The following is a 19,392-nucleotide window of genomic DNA, read 5'->3' as shown; positions in this document are numbered from 1 at the left end:
TACCATACCATGCACTCATTATCAGTCACAGACGCATGATTGTGGCAAAGCTTTACCATGTACTGCCTTGTTGATCCGAATTTCCAAAAGCACTGAAGGAACCATCGTCTCTCATGTAGTTGAGCTCTTGCTGGTAGCCTGTGCACATAATGATACCATGAGTGATGTAGTCTGGTATTAATTACATACATTTATGTTAATACAATGCATCTTAAATTCAAGTGGAGAAAACCCATACTCTTTTAGTCGGTGTTGAAACATTTACAGCTCTCCATTCAGTGAAATAAGAATGTGCAATGCATTTTGGACTTTGGAATACAGGGCTGTTATAAAATATACATTGTATTCCAATACATTTATTTCATATGCCCCATTATCAATATCAGATACTGTTTTGATATGGACATTTCCACACACGAACTCACACGGTGCATTTATAAGTAATGTAACAAAAAATAAAGAAGGGTCATTCCATGCTACATCTATTATAAAAGCCTGGCATTCCGTTTGTCCGTCAATTAAATTGTAAGAGCCTTTAAGAAGGCATGAATCAAAATGTTATAGAAGGTGGAACCCCCCCCCCCCCCCCCACCAGATGTGGGGGTAAAAAGTTTATCCAACAGGGTTCCAAAAATTGTCGACCCTCGCCCCCCTCAAAAATGTTTTTCACTCTCTCCCCCCCAAGAAAAGAAATGTCTTTTGTAGGAAAATATGCCTACACACCCTACATACAATAGTCAGTAGTATCTGCACACATTGGGGGGGGGGGGGGGGGCGACGGGTGAGGCGCAAAGCGCCGAGAAGCCCTACACAGGAGACAGATCAAGGCGGTCATGGGCCGCCAAAATTCTAGTCAATCAAAATATGTTAAAATCAATTCATTGATTTTGATACTTGCTTGCTATATGCTAAGAAGGGCCATTGCCAAAAATGTCATCGATTAAATATTTTAGTCTTTTCAGGCCAGTGTCATTGGTAAATGTGTTGAGTTTTTGTTTGGTACGTGTGCTTCTGCACCACTTTCACTAAATAATTTGCTTAATCCCCAGATATATGTCATCGAAGTTTGACCCAACAAGACCACTTGGCAACCTTGCAGGTACTGTAACTTCCCTTGTAGTTGGCAAAGAGAGGCAAGTCTGGTGTATATATGACCTAGGCATGATTAACTTTTATGTAACCTCGGTTATTCGTAATGTAACCTATCATGCTACGCATACCTGGCAAAAATCCCTGACAATTTGGAAGTGTGCACTCCAATACTTTTGGAGTTACAACCATTTTCCTCACATATTCAGGTGGGAAGGGATGATTCGGACTGATTACAGAGATCTCACCACTCACTACAACAGCACTTACCAAGAGGTTTTGTCCTCGATTTCTCATTTTTATGCATAAGTTGAAACCATAGATATCTTCCAAGACATTTAAAATTACACCTGTCTCACCTTTTTACATCGGCTATGAGGCAAGTTACAACACCTGGGTGGTCACCAAGTGCTTTGTGTGTTTAGTTTGTTGTCCTTCCCCTGCACCTCCAATTAGCATGGTTGGTTATGTATGGTGCGAAAGAAGTTTAACATATACACACACCAAGTCAAGATGTCAGGTCAACTTCCATTACCTATATCTGAGTAATGGGAGGTTGGATTTACGTAAACAGTTTTGGTTGCCTTCTTTTCCAAATACAGATTTCTGCCCCAAATGTCATTGAAATTGGGTTTGGTAAAGTATATTCATTATTCATTTGGCATGGAATTACCGAAAATTATTTTTTGTCAGCTGCAAAAAAGCGTGTAAACTTACCTGATGTCATATAAGTCAAAGACCTTTCAATAATCTCTGAAGTAATCTGTTGGGTAACTTCCATATATCTCCGGATGTAGATGCCTGGTGCAAAGTTGATCATGTTCTGTTCCCCACAGCCATATGGCATCTGCAGGAGCTGATCGAGCCCAGTGAGAGAGGGCCCAATGATATCTCCTGCACATTTCACACATGCATATGTGAGGATACTGTCCAATTCCAAGAAGCTTTGAGGAATTAATTTTGCTTGCTGAGACTGGTGCTGTCTGCTTGGTGATTTATTATTCCTGAATTGTTTTGCTCAATCTACCTACACAGTATAATGCCCAAGTGTCGTCCGTCACAACATTTTGCCCTTGACATTTTGAAAAATGTCCGATACAAAGCAATAGGAGGCAAAATCTTCCCGAAGAGTGACTCGCCTTTTATTAGTAGAATCATCCGGAAGTTTGGTTTTCAATGGTTTATATTTAAACCCCTACCACGTGACATTGTCCCTTAAGACATGCATGTGGCTTCCACAGTGACGTCACCCCAGAGTTAAATGACGTGTGATGACGTCATTGCACTTAATGCCGAATCCTTAGGCAAGGGCACGGCACAATTAAGTCCCATACACATGCTCGGGCAATGCTAGTTGGAAATATATGCTTCTCTGCTTCTTCAATAGGAACCTATATCGTGTATGTATATATCTAGCAGCATTGTTTAGTTTAGCACATGTAGCTGTTAGTTTAGTGCACAGAGGTAAGTGTTTTAGTATTCTATACCTTTACGGTTATCATTGTAGGTGGTATTTTATTAGTTCCTGAAGCTACCAATTGTCTTAAGTGTAGTGGTCTATGACGGCTGTGTTTTCTTATTACTTTTTTTATTCATGTATTTGTACTTACTTGGCCGTGCTATAAATGGAGTTCAACCTTAAGCTGCATCAGTGATTAGATGCATCTATCTGTAACATAATAAACTTGTTCTAGCAATGGTTTTAAGGCAGCTAGGTCATATGCCCCACCAATGGGCTCCATTTCATTAACTTCAAATGCTGTGTGGGGGAAGGTGAGAATCAAAGCAGACATACCGTAGATGTAAAAGGAAGCCGAACTGCTTCCCTTGACGACGTTGGGTGGGAAGTTGAAAGTGAACGTTTTTGTGACCTCTGTTGATGACAATGTGAGCATGGCGCTTTCTGAGTAAGATTGCGGAAAACCTGAATGCTATATTGGGCAGAAGAGAGAATATCCACACACAAGTTAATTGCCATTATCATTCGCAAAACAAACACATTAACGGATCAAACCTTTATCTCCACAGCAGCACACGATATTATCTCTTTACGACATATGACATGACAAATGAAATTTCACAGCATGACAATTATCGTGATATCATCCATAATAGAGGTGTGTGGGTTAGATTGCGTATATATAAATGTGTCGTTAAACCCACCACCACCCGACACTGGCCAATGAGTAAGGTTTGTCACATAAACAAAACATGCCAATTCGTTACTAGTTCAGCACACCCATGTGTGTTGGAGAGTAAACCCAAAACATCTACAATTCGAGTACAAATTGTGATATCAGTGCAATATAACTTTGCAATAACTTATTCACATTTTTATTCTCTTCTTCTTGTACTTTAGTACAAATAAAAATATTGCTTAACAGTGATTCAAATGCATTTCATTCAACATGTAAGACTGTCGCAAGACTTCTAATCATTGTGCCTTCACAATCTATAACGTTTTTAACTCACATGCTCTCAGTTACACTCGAAATAATTTCAATTAAATACACTAAGAAATTATGACATAAAATCTCCGTGGCCCAAATTCACTAAACATTAAATTAATTAACTTCATAACACGTAGTATTTAGTTCGTTATTTCATGAATATTTGGTCAGGAAATAAATGATTACAAAAATTGCAGGGTAAGCATGATGTTATGATCTCAGAAAAACGATTATTGTGATCTTATATGGTAATATGTATCATTGTTTCTCGAAATCACAAAAAATAATTATTCCACTCAAAGATACACGCATCTAAACATTCTTGATTTGAAGCTTTCGTTACTGCAGGAATCTTATTTTATTTTTCTACCTACGTGACTTTACCGAAAAAACAAAAGAGTATGCATCTAAACATGTGTAAAATAATCAATTTATAAAGGCAATATGCACATTATATTCAAAAAAGGGGTATTAGGTTACGAGATTAAATGGGACAGATACAAATGTGAAACAATGAAATGAGATGATAAAGTTGAGCACAAAATAATTATATTGAAACGAATCATGGAAATTAATCTAATCATGGGTGGGGTGAATAATTTCATGATAAATATCTGCCCTTGTAATGAAGAAATGTGTATACAGGTCCACAACAATCAAATATTGCAAGAATTGCATTACTGCTTCCCTATACAAAGGACCATACAACCATTAATCTGGCTCCGCTTGGGACATTCCATATAGAGTAGCAGATGTATGTCCTCCTTTTTCATCCATCTAATCATCCAATTAAGCTCAGTTGAAGCTTGAATAAATGTGAATGCTCAGTGTGGATACAAAGTTAAACATTATTCCACCACATTTGTAGTGGTCAATGTAAGTAAATCATTACGCTATATCTTTAGATGGAGCCCTCATTTCAGCAGTCATCCCTAACGGCTGATTCTCAAAAAATGCAGGCACAATCTCAGCAACAACGCACGTGGTCACGCCTCAGAAGTGCGTGAGAAGGGGCAACAGACTTACCTTCCCCAAGGTGCATCCCACCACAGTGTAATTGATATTATTGTGTGTCACCACCACGGTGAAACAGAATTCACCAGCAACCAGGAGAGACACGGGGAAAGACACAGTGCCAGACTCCTTTTTGGGCACTTCAAGAAAACGTTTGTACGGAGACTTCCCATCGGTTTGATAAAGAACTTTGAAGTGAGTCTCACTGGCATGCAACGTTGCCAGGACCTAGAAAACAATTGACAAACAAATACACTTCAACAAAATCGAATAGAATTTTATTTTAGACTGAAATAAAAAAACCTTTTCTTCAGAATCAGTAGATTTCAGATTAAACTGCACACCAAGTTTAACTAAAATGGAAAGGGTTAAATTCCCCCAATGTTTGGAATATAGCAGGTGCCTCAATGTTACCTTGATAGTCTCCGGTTGCTTGTTGAAGACTTTCACCTCCACAATGAACTCTTCATCAAGAATGGCAACATTGGGCACATTTATGGCAACATGCAATGGAGAAGACACTTCCAACTGTGACAAGAAACATTGGTGGTGTTAACAAAAATAAATAAAAGTAACATGCACTATTTTAAAAATAAATAATCAATTATTGAAAATATATAAGGTAGTTGTTTTGTGTCTGGCTTTGTTCTGTTTTGATTCCTCTATCTCCTCAGATCGTCAACAACTCACCTCTACCCCCTCCTCCTCCTCTGTGAAATCTCCCCTTTCAGTGCTGATTACCTGAATTGGCTCAGAATCTCTCGTGGTCTGTAGTGGCAATTTCGTCATTCTAACCCAAATGTTTGTGGAAATTCCTTTCTGTCAACACGCAAGTTAGGTCCTCTATCCCTATCAACTCAATTTGCTCTCCATTCTGTATGAATGTCACATTATTGGTTCCATTTGGCATATTTTCTTTCAAATAATAAGAGTATAATTAGTCTATTATTTTCAATAACCATACGTTCCTTCTATATGATCTCATACTATAATGGAAGCCATCTCTTTTCATACTAAATGTTGTTGCCAGAAATCACACTTCACTTGTTCTTTCATCAAACCTAATTTATATTTCTCCAAGCAGCACTTTTTTTCTGCACCCTGAAATAATGTCTTCTCATCACATATCAAAACTATGCAAAACATACTCATATCCTCTATATAGACATTTCATCATCTTAAATCAGATGTTTGATCTTCAACTCATCGACATCTGAAACCCTCCCACGTTGCTTGAATTCACCCGATGACTGCTCTTTCCTATTTGTGGTCTTCCTAAATCTGTCACCTGAGAATGCTGTTGGTAGACTCCAATCTTATCTTACATGGCGCCTTAACCAAGGCGCTTTATAGGGAATTAACAGCGGTGCAACGTTATAATGTAATGGTGAAGATGAGGTGAATGAAATGGATGAGAGGAAGCAATGGGTGACGAATCTGTGATGCGTGAATTCGGTTAAAGCAACATTTATGACAGTAAATGATGATGAATGGATGGAATGAAGGGGAATGAGTGTTAGCCGTATCATGTGAATATGAATAGGGAAAAGTAACGGTGGTGGTTATGAGGGGGAGATTAAGGGGGTCGTGGGGTGAGCTAGGGAAAAGAAGTGAGTTTAGAGTGAGGAGTGGAAACTACTGAGCGTAAGTGACCGCTGGATGTGGAGGGGATGTTTGTTCCAGTGAAGGGGGCAAGAAGAGAGAGTGAAAGCGTGATTGGCCACAAGGAGAAGCAGGAACAGACAGAAAATCATACCTCAAAGGGAAAACACATGGCCCATATCCTCAAGATTCTACCAATGCCTCCAACATCTACTGCAGTAAGCTATAACACTGTTTTTGGTTAATTTAAAAAGCCTGAAATACTTCAGGTTGAGAAGAGTGGTTTTGTTATGAACATTCTGTAGAACAACCCAATATAATTAATTCTGTTTAGACTATTCATGTACCTGAGTTCTGGTGTAAGCGTACGTGACTCCACTTGTTTTAGACACGGAAAAGGCAATTCCCATCCAGCGAGAATTGACTTTTGGAACAACGGCTGTGAATGTCGTCTTCTTGTTTGGTCTTTAAAACAAAAGGATGCAATTACTTCAAGCTGTGAATCCCATTATTTCCTTTACATTTAAATTAGACTAAATCATCATTTTATTAATTTGTCTCCATGTAACACATATAGGTGCATTAGTTTGAAGGGACCTGATATGTCAGGAATGATTTAATTATGAGGTGATACAATGCTAAGCTTGTGTAAGCACAGTGAGCCAGAACTTCTGAGAACCTATATCAAATTCTGGGTTTCCATAAGATAGTGTGTATGGCGAGTTTTATGATCTTAGCCTGATCACAAATGAGTGCATTATACTAATCATGATTTATAAAACCGATTGAGACTTAGTTTTTGTAGAGATCATCTCTGAAGACCTATTTGGTAGACATACATTGTTATGCATCGAGCATTACAGACTCTATAAGGTTAACATGTGAAATTACTAAAATATATTTCTGTTGATAGATGTTTTAATTATTCGTAGATATGACTCAGTATATATGTAGTATTTGGAACAAATTAAAAATCTTTGATATACATGTAGATTTGAATAGCCCACTTGGGATACAATTGGTGGACCAATCGTAAAAAAACATATTTAATTGTTACAAAATATACCGTATATAAGGTATTAATATAAAATGCAAGTTACAGTAATATTTGTTGGCAGTTTTTTATGAAACTCACAGAATATGAAAATTATTGTACAAGGAATTAAGTCTAGTTTTTTGTTTGCATGTTCACCACAAGTATATGTGGTTAATGCAGACAGGATTCCTTGCAAAAGGTTTCAGTTTAGTGTGTTAACATCTTAACACAACTGTTTTATTGCCAGAAAGGGTAAAACCTCTTCTTATAATTTTGATACTGGCAAGGGAGGTCCTATGATGTGATAAGATAGGCCATAAAAATGTGTACGTACCCTTTTACACCAGGCTGCCAAACCCAGGCCTCTGGGAGTCCCTCTGTTGGATTTGCGCATACCATCCTTTTCTAATTTTCTTGAGTTATCTTGGTTCGCCTTTTTGCTGTCTGAAGGGGTTAAAATGAGTGTTATACAGAATAAAAAAAAATCACAAGCATATATACATTATTGTATGTTCAAACGTGCTCACTGTAATTTGCTAAATTTTAGGCGTTGAGCTCGTCACAAATTTAGGGTCATTAGCAGTCGAAAGTAGAAAAGAAATATGATAGTTTGGAAATGCACACCACAGCTATCAAGGTGTTTGTAAAAGGGAATGCTGCAGTCACCATCTAAGCGGTGGGGATGATGAATACATTCTCAGCTTCCCAACTGGGCCCTGAGTTTTGAGTACGTATCACCACAATGCAAAATACTTGCAATCTATCCTGCCTCTCAAATTAACTATGAGTGTAATTGTGGAGAAAAGAAACAACAAAATAGATATGCAATGTTTCCTTCATGTATCTGTCTCTCAGACAGATCTGTCTCTTAGACATATATATATATTTGTGTTACTGATGAGCCCTGCAAGATATACTTTTTTAATGTGGAGACAGATAAATTTAGGAGACATTGTTATTTATAGTCTCCACAAATACCACAATGGTTATTTTCAGTTATGTATGTTATTACTGTGTCGAATTAGGATCCAAAACAGAGGGTCCTTTCCTGTAACGACAAGCAGTTCACCAAAATAGATTCACACAAGCTTGACTCTCTCACGTTATCTGCCCATTGGTAAGTCCATGGCTCAGGCTCACTTCATACTCTATGGTGCCACTCCTATTCCTTGCCTCACAATGCAATACTCTATCCTCAGGTCCTCAAGCCATACCTAGGAAAGTAAGATTTGAGGTGGTATCCTCTTGCCTTTCTCACAGTGTTTTTTTAGGTGATGCACCAATGCATGCAGTTTGCGATCTTACCAGGATGAAATCTATCAATTGGACAATTGTATTGATTCCAATGTTTCAACTTATTAAAGTTCCATTTCAATTTTGAAAATCCAACAATAATTAACTGTGCAACAGGAAAAAGCACTGTGTACCAGTTCATGAGGTTTAATTTATGAAAGATGTATTAACTTGTCACTACGAGATGCTCCTCTTCAGTATTTTAACATAGCTAGCTGGTATAAAAGCATGGTTTTTTAAAGGTAACTTGGCAGCTGAGGCCAATACCCAAATCAGAGTACTAAACTTGAATCGTATAACACCTGGGTTCAAGCCACAAGCCTAAATTGGCATGACATCCTGGAAGATAATTGGATTCCATTTAAGGTGAATGTGATTATCTTAGCTCAGATGCAAATGAGTGAACACTCACACCCTAAAACTAATATTTTCACTCACCCCAGTATTTTATTTTTCCATTGGTAGCATAATACAGTCCAGCAGTCTGTGGAACACATTCATAACCTTGTATCAATTATTTGTAATTACAGTACTAATTATGGATTTTGCTAAATGCAGAAACTCATTAATGATAGTCTAGGCGATACAACTGTACAACTGTACTGTGTCAATACGTCATGAACACTCTAGAATATGAATGCATAATTTCAGAGAATACAGAAGCCAGCGGGAGTGTTGTATTACCGAAAACATGTTGTCATGCCACCATTTAGGATTCGAGTCCAAAGCAGATGCAGACTGTGGAAGAAATTCATTTAAAATTAAGTTAGCACCACCAACGACTGCTGTTTGGATTTCACAAACATCTTACATACCTAAATGTTCTGTTTCAAGAGTTAATAATAGTTTTAGTCAATTATCCTTCTCTAAATATAACTTCAGGATATCGTTTGAATAAAATTAACATACATCATAAATGATTGCTTCCCTAAAGTACAATATGATGCATGCATCATGAGCATACAAACATAACTTTAATTGATGAGTTTATCCATCATTACACACCTCTATTAATGAGCACTGCCTTTGGTGAATCCCATAAGTCTGCTCAGATTTATGACACGCAGGTTCATTTATTAAGGTTGATCAATCGTGTTGGGTCGAAATCTTACCAGGATATCAGAGATCATATTCATGCCTCGTCCAAAGTAATAAGCTTGGACGGCAACCACACCAACAAATGACTCAGGGTCTGTGGCCGTGACCTCCAGGTTCACGTTTTCACCAGGCACAGCTGACTGTGTACTCCATTTTACATCGACCTGTGAAAGGGTCACAGCATAATGTATCCACCACAAGGAAAATGCACAGTATGCACTCACTCACCTCCTGTGTGTGTCACAAGTAAGACAGCCTTTTCCAGTAGAGCTGGGCTATCTAACAATTTAACAGATAATACCATCCATTATCAATTCAATTACTCGACTAATCGGATAGCATGGAAATAGCTAGAAAAAAAAGCTAGAAAAAGAGATCGCCTCTTTAGTCACCTGTGCTACTGATTGGGAAGTAAAGGATAGGGCTTAGTGACATCATCGGCATCATTAGCCGCATCACGCGAGCTCTCACTTGCCAGGGGTTTTCCACCTTTTGGGAGCCATTTTTAATGCAGCCCTACTAATCGACCACATGAAAAATTAGTCGTTTCCAATTATTATTCAGCTCATCTCAGCTTTACTCTCCAGCAGTGCTTGTCCTCACCATATTCACGAACTCCTGTACCATCAGCTCCACACCGTCATGGATGATGTACCCATCGTCTGTTCCATAGTAGGCTATGACGTAGGTAGCAGGTCCCCAGGCGTCTGAGGGCGTTAGCGTGAATTGTGGCAAGCGAGCAACTCCAGCTTCCAACACATGGCCCATTGCCGCCACCTGTGGGAAAGATCCGTCATCATTCTTTTCATAATTCTTCACTTGATCACCCCTGAGATGCTCTTAAAACACGTGTTCATTGTTATAGATATGTTGGTATTCCCCCCCCCCCCCCACAATTACAATTGTGCTGTCAGATGAAAAATGCTTTCAGAAAAGCGGTCCTCAATCTTTTTGGCACCAGAAACCAGTTTCGTGGAAGACAATTTTTTCACGGACCGGGGGGTGTTCATCATTGGATCTTTCCCCCTTTTCAAAGAAGCTCACCAGCGATGTTTGTTTTTTACTCATTGTGGCTAGGGTTAGCTTGTGGGCTTACCAAAACTGTGACTGAGACAAGTGCGCAGTGCGGGAAATAGGCGCGGACGGAAGTGGTAAATAAAATAATGGGCAGGCCACGTGCGGACTCACCGCTCACCTAATGCTGCGCGGCCCGGTTCCTAATAGGCCACGGACCGGTATCGGTCGGGGACCCCTGCTTTATGCAGCTTTTTTAATTAAGCGCAAAAGCAAATGTATTCACGAGTTTGGTGCAGTTATTGGGGATTTTGTGTACTGTACTGAAGGTCCGAATCAGTACAGTACAAAAAATCCGTGATCTAATCCCATCTGTCAAGGATGTCATTCCTGACATGCAATATCCTGGAGTCTACAAACTAAATTGCACCTGTGGGGGGTGTTACATTGGGGAAACGAAACGACATATCTCGGACCGTGTTCGCGAGCACAAGTCAGATCTGAAACACGGCAGAACGAATAACTCTGCCGTGGCTGACCATTGCTATAACGCTGTGGGCTCTCTTGATATTGTTTTTTTTCGAAACCGTCGGGCTACTATCAAAGGTTTGTTCATGAAGCCATCCAGATATATAAACATAGACATAACTTCAACCGAGAAGATGGATACAAATTGAGCAATCATTGGAAGGATGTTATTAACCAGGTAAAACCTTAACTGCTTTATGGTGTTGCCTTCATTTCGGCATCTCTAGCTACTTTAGCTTCCCACTCCTAGCAACGCCCACTTCTCCCCCACCCCCCCCTCCGGCATTTTGTTCTTGCTCGTTTCCTAATCCTTCTAGCAAAGACTCCACTCCACCTACCCCACACCCCCCTCTCTATCTCTCCTCCCTGGCTCCTCCCCCCCTCTCTTACCTACAAAGCCTCTTGTCAAGGCAGCCCTGTTGCCCACTTCAGCAATTGTTTCTTGCTGTGGTTGTCCCACCTGATGATGGACGCTTGTGTTGCGCCCGAAACGTCGTGATTTAATTTATTTCATACCTATGTGACTTTACCGAAAGAACCAAAGAGTATGGATCCCTGCAGTCATGAAAACTTCAAATCTAGATTAATGACTCCTGTTTTTTTCAATCAGCTTACCATTTTCAACGTTGATATAAAGTGGTTAGGTATGATTAATTTGACGTGTTGGAATTCTGGAATATCTGAATATGTTACCCTGCTAAGCCCTAAGCAATTCTCCAGTTTAACGCATACGGAGCATATCCACAAGAGATCCACTAAGGTGACTCTTGCCATTTTAGGGAACATGGGCTAAACGGCATTGAACTTCATTGGAACCTCCTTTGCCAGTAGCAAAATATGACAATTGGTTTTTTACCCTTTTATCTGGCAACAAAACTGACACCTTTTTTTATGGCATTGAACTTGTCACGTCAAAAAGTCACGGTGGAAAAAGTCCATCATCAAAGTTAGGTATGAAGATCTGGTGATGTGGGGCATACATCTCACAAGGCATATTAATGCCTCTCCACCAGAGAAATATATGAAAAAAAGTGCAGCCCTTTGTCATTTTACTGTTGCATTAAAATGCCTCTCAATGCCTCGATGGCAATGGGTGTACGCACGCAAGCACATGGCAATTTTAGGCTTAATTCAGAGTTTTTTACTTCAATTACGCCAAACAGAAGCTTACATAGGTTTAAATAGACACGTGCATCATGCCTTTTATCTTTGGTTCATGTTTTAGGTATAATTGGCCTGTCATTTTAATGATGTCCATCATAAATAGGTGCTAGTTGCAAATGTCAAAAGCCAACAAGAATTCAACAAACTGGTACACTATATGTGTTTATAAGCTACAATTAAGTGTTTATGTACTGAAGCATCCAACAGCAGTAGGTCATCTAAACAACATTTTGTTGGCCCGAAGTGATCTATATTTTGTATCACAGTGCCAATGTTAATTTCTACGAGGTGATATTACAGCTGTCATGTAAAAATGTGAAAAATGTTACCTGGTAAGACACTTCAGAAATGCTGCTGTCTGTACTTTGTACTGTAAAGGTGACAGGGCTTCCAACCTGAGGATACACAGCAAACATTCCAACAGTTCCTCATGCAATACAAAATAAAATGATATTAAAATATATCATACAATAAAACTAAAGTACAGTACACGCATATTCGTTGGGTCTTTCGGTAAAGTCGCATAGATAGGTTCACTAAGACGAAGGTGCTTTGCAAACCCACTGGCTATCAACAAATATTCGTTCATGAAGCCATCCATATATACAGACACAGACACAATTTCAACCGAGAAGATGGGTACGAACTTAGCAATCATTGGAAGGACGTTATCAACCAGTTTAAGTCATAACTGGCTGTGATGTTCCCATCCTGCCACCTTCCGATGTTAGTTGTTATTTTCGGCTATCCGATTTTACATTAACAGGTTACATTTCTCACACCAACATAGCCACCTCCGCGCGCCGACCTCGACGTGGCGGCGGCTCACCGATCTTACATTAACATGCTAATCTCTAACGTTAACATGCTAATCTCTCACATTAACATGCTAATCTCTCACATTAACATAGCTACCTCAGTGTGCTCGCCGTGGAGGCCGCTCTCCGATCTTACATTAACATGCACATTTTTACCTGGCAGCCCTTTAATTGGTGAAAACCCACCACCTTCGCGGTCGTTGCCCATCATTTACATTAACATTTGATGCCCCGCCCATGCTGCTGACACTTGGGCTACGCCCATTTTAAACCTTTATAAACAGTTTGCCTTTAGAGGCTAACCCTATTTTCCTGATGACGACCGCTTGTGTTGCGATTGAAACGTCGTAATTTTTGTTCTTTTCTTTGAACCTATCTACGTGACTTTACCGAAAGACCCAAAGAATATGAATTATTGCAGTCACGAAAGCTTTAAGTCAAGATACAGTACACGCATTTGTCTCACAGGCAACCAATGTTTAATTGTGCTCTATTAAATATGAAAATCGGCCTTATAACTGACATGTATGCTTCAAAAAGACTCAACACATTCGTCAGCTGCTCATAGGTCCCGTCTACCCCTCTACTCACTGTCCACTACTTAGGAAGCCCCACCCACTACCCATGTAGCCCCGCCCACCATCCAGGTAGCCCAGTCCATTTCCCAGGTATTTCCACCCACTATCTAGATAGCCTAACCTACTATTCAGGTAGTTCCACCCACTACCCAGGTAGCTCCACCCACTACTCAGGTAGCCCCACCCACTACGATGCCCACTCAAGTAGCCCCAGCTTTTGTCTGTATCGTGAGTTGAGAATGATAGCAGAATATATTTAATCAGAACAAAATCCAGATATTGCAATTGCTTTGTGATAGCAGGGCAGTCTTTATGAAACAGATTGTCTTGGCCAAAAACTAAAATAGCTTTAAGGCTAGATTTTTGCCAAGACAGAATCACAAATTTGAGAAATAATGACAATTCGTTTTTAGTGTTTCTAAAAGCATCATCACAGCATTGTATTAATGGGGCCATGGCTGCTTGACTGAATGTGGGGAGGGTGTTGCGAATGATGCACTACTTACCTTGACACTTGTTTCATGAGCTCTGACCTGAATAATGGAATCATTTCGAAAATGTTCCTCTGCCCACACTGACATGGAAGTCATGACTGCACCAAAGTGCGCCTTTGCAGCAACAACAAAAACACAGACACAAGCTCTCTGCATTTAGACAGAAAATATAAGACTAGTACAAAAAAACAACACATCACAGAACATGAATATGAGAATATGATTCTGAGAAATACAACCGTGCTTGGTGAGTGTGCTTGTGAAGATTGCTGGCGAATACCTCAATAGTCAGGTGGTTTGCTTCGTGGGAGGTTGGTACATGTATGTGGACAATTCCGTTGGGTGGTACTGTGTAAGTTAATTCAGTCTGAATCAAGTATTCGGTTTTATCTTGGAAATCAGAGGGGCTCATCATTGCATCAGACAAGTTGTATTGTGTAACCAACACAATGAGCTTGGTCTCCAGATCCTCAACAGTCAATGGCAGCCCATCATATTTGTAAATGTGGATCTAAAAACAAATACAGTATGCATTTATATGTTTTTAACACATAGACTTTTACGATTCATAGTAGATGTTTTGGTCATATCGTGTTAGTACAATACCAATGTTGTGTCATACACCCTCCTCTTCCCGACAAAGCCGAATGAATAAAGTTCTCACGTGAACAAACACGCACATTTCTATTGCACTGCACACTTTTATGCTGGACGGCAAACCATATACACTTTAAAATAGTTAAACCGATGTGTTGGAAGCAATAAAAACTGGCAAGTTTGTTCACATAACTTTATTTATTCGGCTGTGCCGGGATGGCAAAGTACTATAAGTGTCAGAAGTCACACTTCCAATTTTCTAATTTCTTTACTGTCGTTATAGCAGTGAAGATTCTTTACCATCACTCCTAATCAGTGAGTAAAAGCATAGACAAAAAAGTTATGGAGCACGAATTTACATTTTGTTTATCCTAACTTTTTATTTATTGGTCAAGTTATATTTGAAACTTGATTTGAAGCTTTTGTGACTGCAGGAATCCATACTCTTTGGTTATTTCGGTAAAGTCATGTAGGTAGAAATATTTGAATTCTACAAATGATTGAATAGTGCCATACACTGTCAGTCTGACATTGGGCAGATTTTTTCAATATAAAATTTTTAACGAAGAAAGTTTCAGATACACATAATTGCAAAATAGTAAAATGTCAGTGACAAATACACATGTATTTGACATTGGTAGTTAAAAACTAAACACATAGTAATATAAAAAAAAAATTTGAAAACTTACATTGTCTGTAAAGTCCATACCAGGAATGAACCTCCAATTCCCCCAAAAATAAATATATGCTCTGTTTTTTATAAAGTGAATCCAGCGGAAGCTCTCAAATCTCCTGCCTAAAAAATCAAAAGACATTTGCAACATTTAACACACATGGTGCCAGGACAACTACTATATCAAAATCCCTTGAATGAACATATATTTTAAATAATTTGAATATAGGGAGGATACCACACAGCACTCTTTACTATACAGTACTGTCAAATACCAAATACATAATTAAGTATCCAGCCAAATCCAAACATAAAATTTAAATCACATAGAAGAATCGAAATAAAGTTATTTAGCAAAATGAGATCATGCAGATGCAGATAAAACAAATACGGTAGATGTCGTGAAATGAAAGAGGAATTCAAACAGGGTAGAAAAGTTGTGAGCATAGAGAAGCCATATGCAAAAAGTGGTGATATGAAAAAAAGATACAGACAAGATATAGAGAGCGATGCAAGAGATAGAGATGGGTTATAGTGATACAAAAATCTTGAGACAAGGTGAATACGTTCTCATGTGATGTAAGATATGACAGGAGAGATGCTTTGAGATGAGAAACAAGAGATGAAAAGTGATGCATTCAGATAAAAGAGATGATAGGATAGACATGCAATTAGACGTAACATAACATACATTAAGAGTTAAATTTCGATTTAAAGCTTTCGTGACTGCAGGGATTCATCTTCATGGTTCTTTCGGTAAAGTCACGTAGAAGGGAAATAATAAAATAATAAAATAAAACATAATACAATAATTCTCACGACGTTTCGGCCACAACGCAAGCAGCCGTCCTCAGGTGAAGAACAGGTCTGTCGGCCAAGCCTGGTGGTGTTCATTCAGACGCTGTCTTTCCGACAGACCTGTTCTTCACCTGAGGACGGATGCTTGCGTTGTGGCCGAAACGTCGTGAGAATTATTTTATTATGTTTTATTTTCATTATTTCATTATTTCCCTTCTACGTTACTTTACCGAAAGAACCAAGAAGATACATTAAGAGATTAATTCAGAGAAGATGTAAGGGTGATATTAGGATGTGCACTCCAATTATATGAGAGATTACAGGAGAGGGTTGCATTCTTAAAAGACAGGTTACAGCATAAAACAGATGAGATATTGGACATTTAAATGAGATCAAATATATGAGAAATATATTAAATGTACAGTATTGATATGGGCTATAGTGGATTGAGGAAAGATTGGTTCAGATAGAAACCATAGGAGAAAGATATATTCAGAAGAGCTAGGAGGGAGATAGCAATTTAATGTTTTATGATAAAGGTGCAATTGATCCAAATATATCATGTCTATATTTAGAACTATTTTTTATTGCAACTTTTTGCATTAATAACATGGTTTTCAAGTGAGTTATAATTATTTGCAAATTATAGAATTAAACTGCGGATGCCCACTAAAAAAGGCTGTCACACAAAATGAAAAAGAATGAAAAAACTGAAGAACTTCACAAATCAAAACATGGAGCAACCATCAACAATATCTTGCACGTGTAGGGCTGTTACAGAGGGGCTGTTTGTGTAGGGCTGTTTTGCATAGGGGCTAACGGATAACAAACACAGTGGGCGGGGACTCCGTGAGCACACGGGGTGGTGCCCGCAACGACGTCCGTACTGGACGGCGTGAGGGGGGTTTCGATCCTCTAGGGGAGTATAAAAAGGGTTGAGCCAGAGAGCTCGGGGCTCAGTCTTAGTGTAGTTAAGGGAAGAGAGAAGACCGGCCAGATAGGCCCTGGACTCCCCCTGGGACGCCGCCCTTGTAAGGGCAGTGCAGGCTGGAGCCAGTGGCGTGGTCCCGGAACCAGAGTCAGACCTCTGGGATTCCGGGTACCGTAGCCCGACTAACCAGTGTCGGGCCAGACAGCCTCCCCTAGCCCGTTAGCGGAGGACTCAGCTAGGAAGGCTAGCTAGGGGTGAATTCCCAGTTGTACGGGTGAGGGGGCCGATACATCCCTCCAGTATTGTAAAGACATTGTGCAAATAAATACGTGTGCCTTACCCCGTTGTCCACGCGTCTTCAAGAACACTTCATCTGGCGTCAGAAGAACCAAGAACATGGACACGCGCCAAACAGCTCGAGCCAGGGAACAGCAAACGGAAGACGCCGCCGAAATTGTCGAGCCCGAGATGGCTCAACAAGACGACGTGCAGCCGGGGCCGGACGCGTTCTTGCCGGAGCATCGCCATGGAGAGGAGCAGCGGACAGACCACCTGAGGCTGGCTCACGAGAGGCTGGCGGAACTGCTCTACGCCGCTGCCGCTACGCTGGAGAACATCACACGGCTGGGGGCTGGTGGTCCACCGCGGGGCGAGGGGAACCGGCGTCCGGAGCGCCTTCCCGCCATTTCTGAAGATTCAAATTTTGAATTTCCCGCCATCGACGCGGCGACCGCTAGGGGCGTGGCCAACCTCAACCTGGGGTCCGACATCGGCCGCGCTGGGGCTGCCGCATCAACGACGGAGGAGGGCGCGTCATCAAAGCTGCGACAGGCGATGCCATCTGCCGTTCGCGCCGAGACGCAGCCGGGTCGGGGAGACAGCAGCCCAGAGGACTCCACGGCAACTGCTGCGCTGCATCAAAGGCTGCCCCCGCTTAAAGAATTCGTGGGCGCAGAGGGCGACTGGAGCGGCTTCCGAAGACGCTTCCTCGCCCACCAAGAAATGGCTAAATGGACAGACGCAGAAGCTCTCAACGCCCTGCCGGCGCTCCTGGACGGCGACGCGCTTGCCGCTCTAACATCGGCACCGAAGGAAAGGCGCTCTACGTTACCAATGGCGCTGCAGCTGCTGGGAGGGGTCTACGGACCATCGGCGGAATGTAGACAGGAGTTCTACGACCGCAAGCGGGGAGAAAAGGAGTCGCCCCTGGCGTACCGAACGAGCCTCCTGGCGTTGGCCAAGTCGGCCTTCCCCCGTATGGATGACGACGGCATCGACGCTATGGTGACGGAGAAAATACTCCTCCTGGCTGACGATCTTGACATCGCTGTCGTCGCACAGGAGGACGCGGAAATGACATCGCTCCAGGCGGCGCGGCTCCTCCACGCAAACCTCCTGTCGCTCCGGCGAAAAGCCAGCAGGGCATCGGCGGGGCGTGCGGTGGCTGCAGCCACCCTTCCGACGGAGGAACTCTACGCCGTCGACCACCGACGGCAACAGGCGACGAGTGCACGGCCGGGCCAGGACGGGTCGGGCCGTTCCGACCATTCGTCACCTCCGACGTCGCTCCCGCGGTGCTTTAACTGCGGCGTCCGGGGCCACGTCGCCTCGGGGTGCCGCTCTCCTCGTCAGCGCGGGACGACACCTCACCGGGACGACGGGCCTCATCCCAAGCTCCACCATCAAAAACCGGCGAGTCGCGGCACCCCACACGTTTGGCCCACACACACACCCGTCACGCACTCAAACACCGCGACGAGAGGGGGGCCGGTATCACGCACCATCGCACCATCACGCACCACTCCGGGTACCCATATCGAACCCGGCCAGTGGTCCGTGCTGGCCGATCGTGTGGTTGCCGCATCGTCGGGGTCGTCGGCCGTTGTGGGGTACATCGACGGGGTTGAAGTGCGCATCCTGGTCGATACGGGAGCATCGGCGACTATTATTTCGGAATTAATTTATAATATTCTCCCCGTCCGGAGTCGTCCCTTGATGCCAGTTAACATACCATTCTATGCGGCTAACGGGGGCTCACTTGGCATCATCGGACAAATTCGTGCCCAAATTTGCATCGGGGAAATAAAATTGTCTGGGCCGATTTTTGTTTCTTCCTCGCTGGCGGTTCCGTGCCTGCTGGGGACGGACTTCCTGGCCAAAATGCCGATTGTAATTTTGATCGACCAGGGGTGCATAGAGCTTCCATCGGGCAGAC

At 41.6% G+C, this 19,392-nt stretch overlaps 1 protein-coding gene across 1 annotated transcript in view; it reads right to left on the bottom strand.

Moving 5' to 3' along the window:
- The window catches only part of LOC133356753 (CD109 antigen-like), a 55,418-nt gene that overhangs the window by 13,416 nt on the left and 22,610 nt on the right, over positions 1-19,392 (bottom strand). The window contains 16 exon segments of the mRNA XM_061574411.1: positions 57-138; positions 1,807-1,983; positions 2,885-3,020; positions 4,566-4,781; positions 4,968-5,081; positions 6,503-6,620; positions 7,526-7,569; positions 7,571-7,635; positions 8,923-8,968; positions 9,169-9,222; positions 9,597-9,746; positions 10,186-10,359; positions 12,618-12,683; positions 14,191-14,292; positions 14,459-14,689; positions 15,465-15,571. Coding sequence (XP_061430395.1) covers positions 57-138; positions 1,807-1,983; positions 2,885-3,020; positions 4,566-4,781; positions 4,968-5,081; positions 6,503-6,620; positions 7,526-7,569; positions 7,571-7,635; positions 8,923-8,968; positions 9,169-9,222; positions 9,597-9,746; positions 10,186-10,359; positions 12,618-12,683; positions 14,191-14,292; positions 14,459-14,689; positions 15,465-15,571 — 1,882 coding nt within the window.

Source organism: Lethenteron reissneri, chromosome 55, assembly GCF_015708825.2.
Source record: "Lethenteron reissneri isolate LAM-NWPU_2019-01 chromosome 55, ASM1570882v1, whole genome shotgun sequence".
Taxonomy (NCBI): Eukaryota; Metazoa; Chordata; class Hyperoartia; order Petromyzontiformes; family Petromyzontidae; genus Lethenteron; species Lethenteron reissneri.
This window is presented reverse-complemented; position numbering and strand designations above follow the sequence as displayed.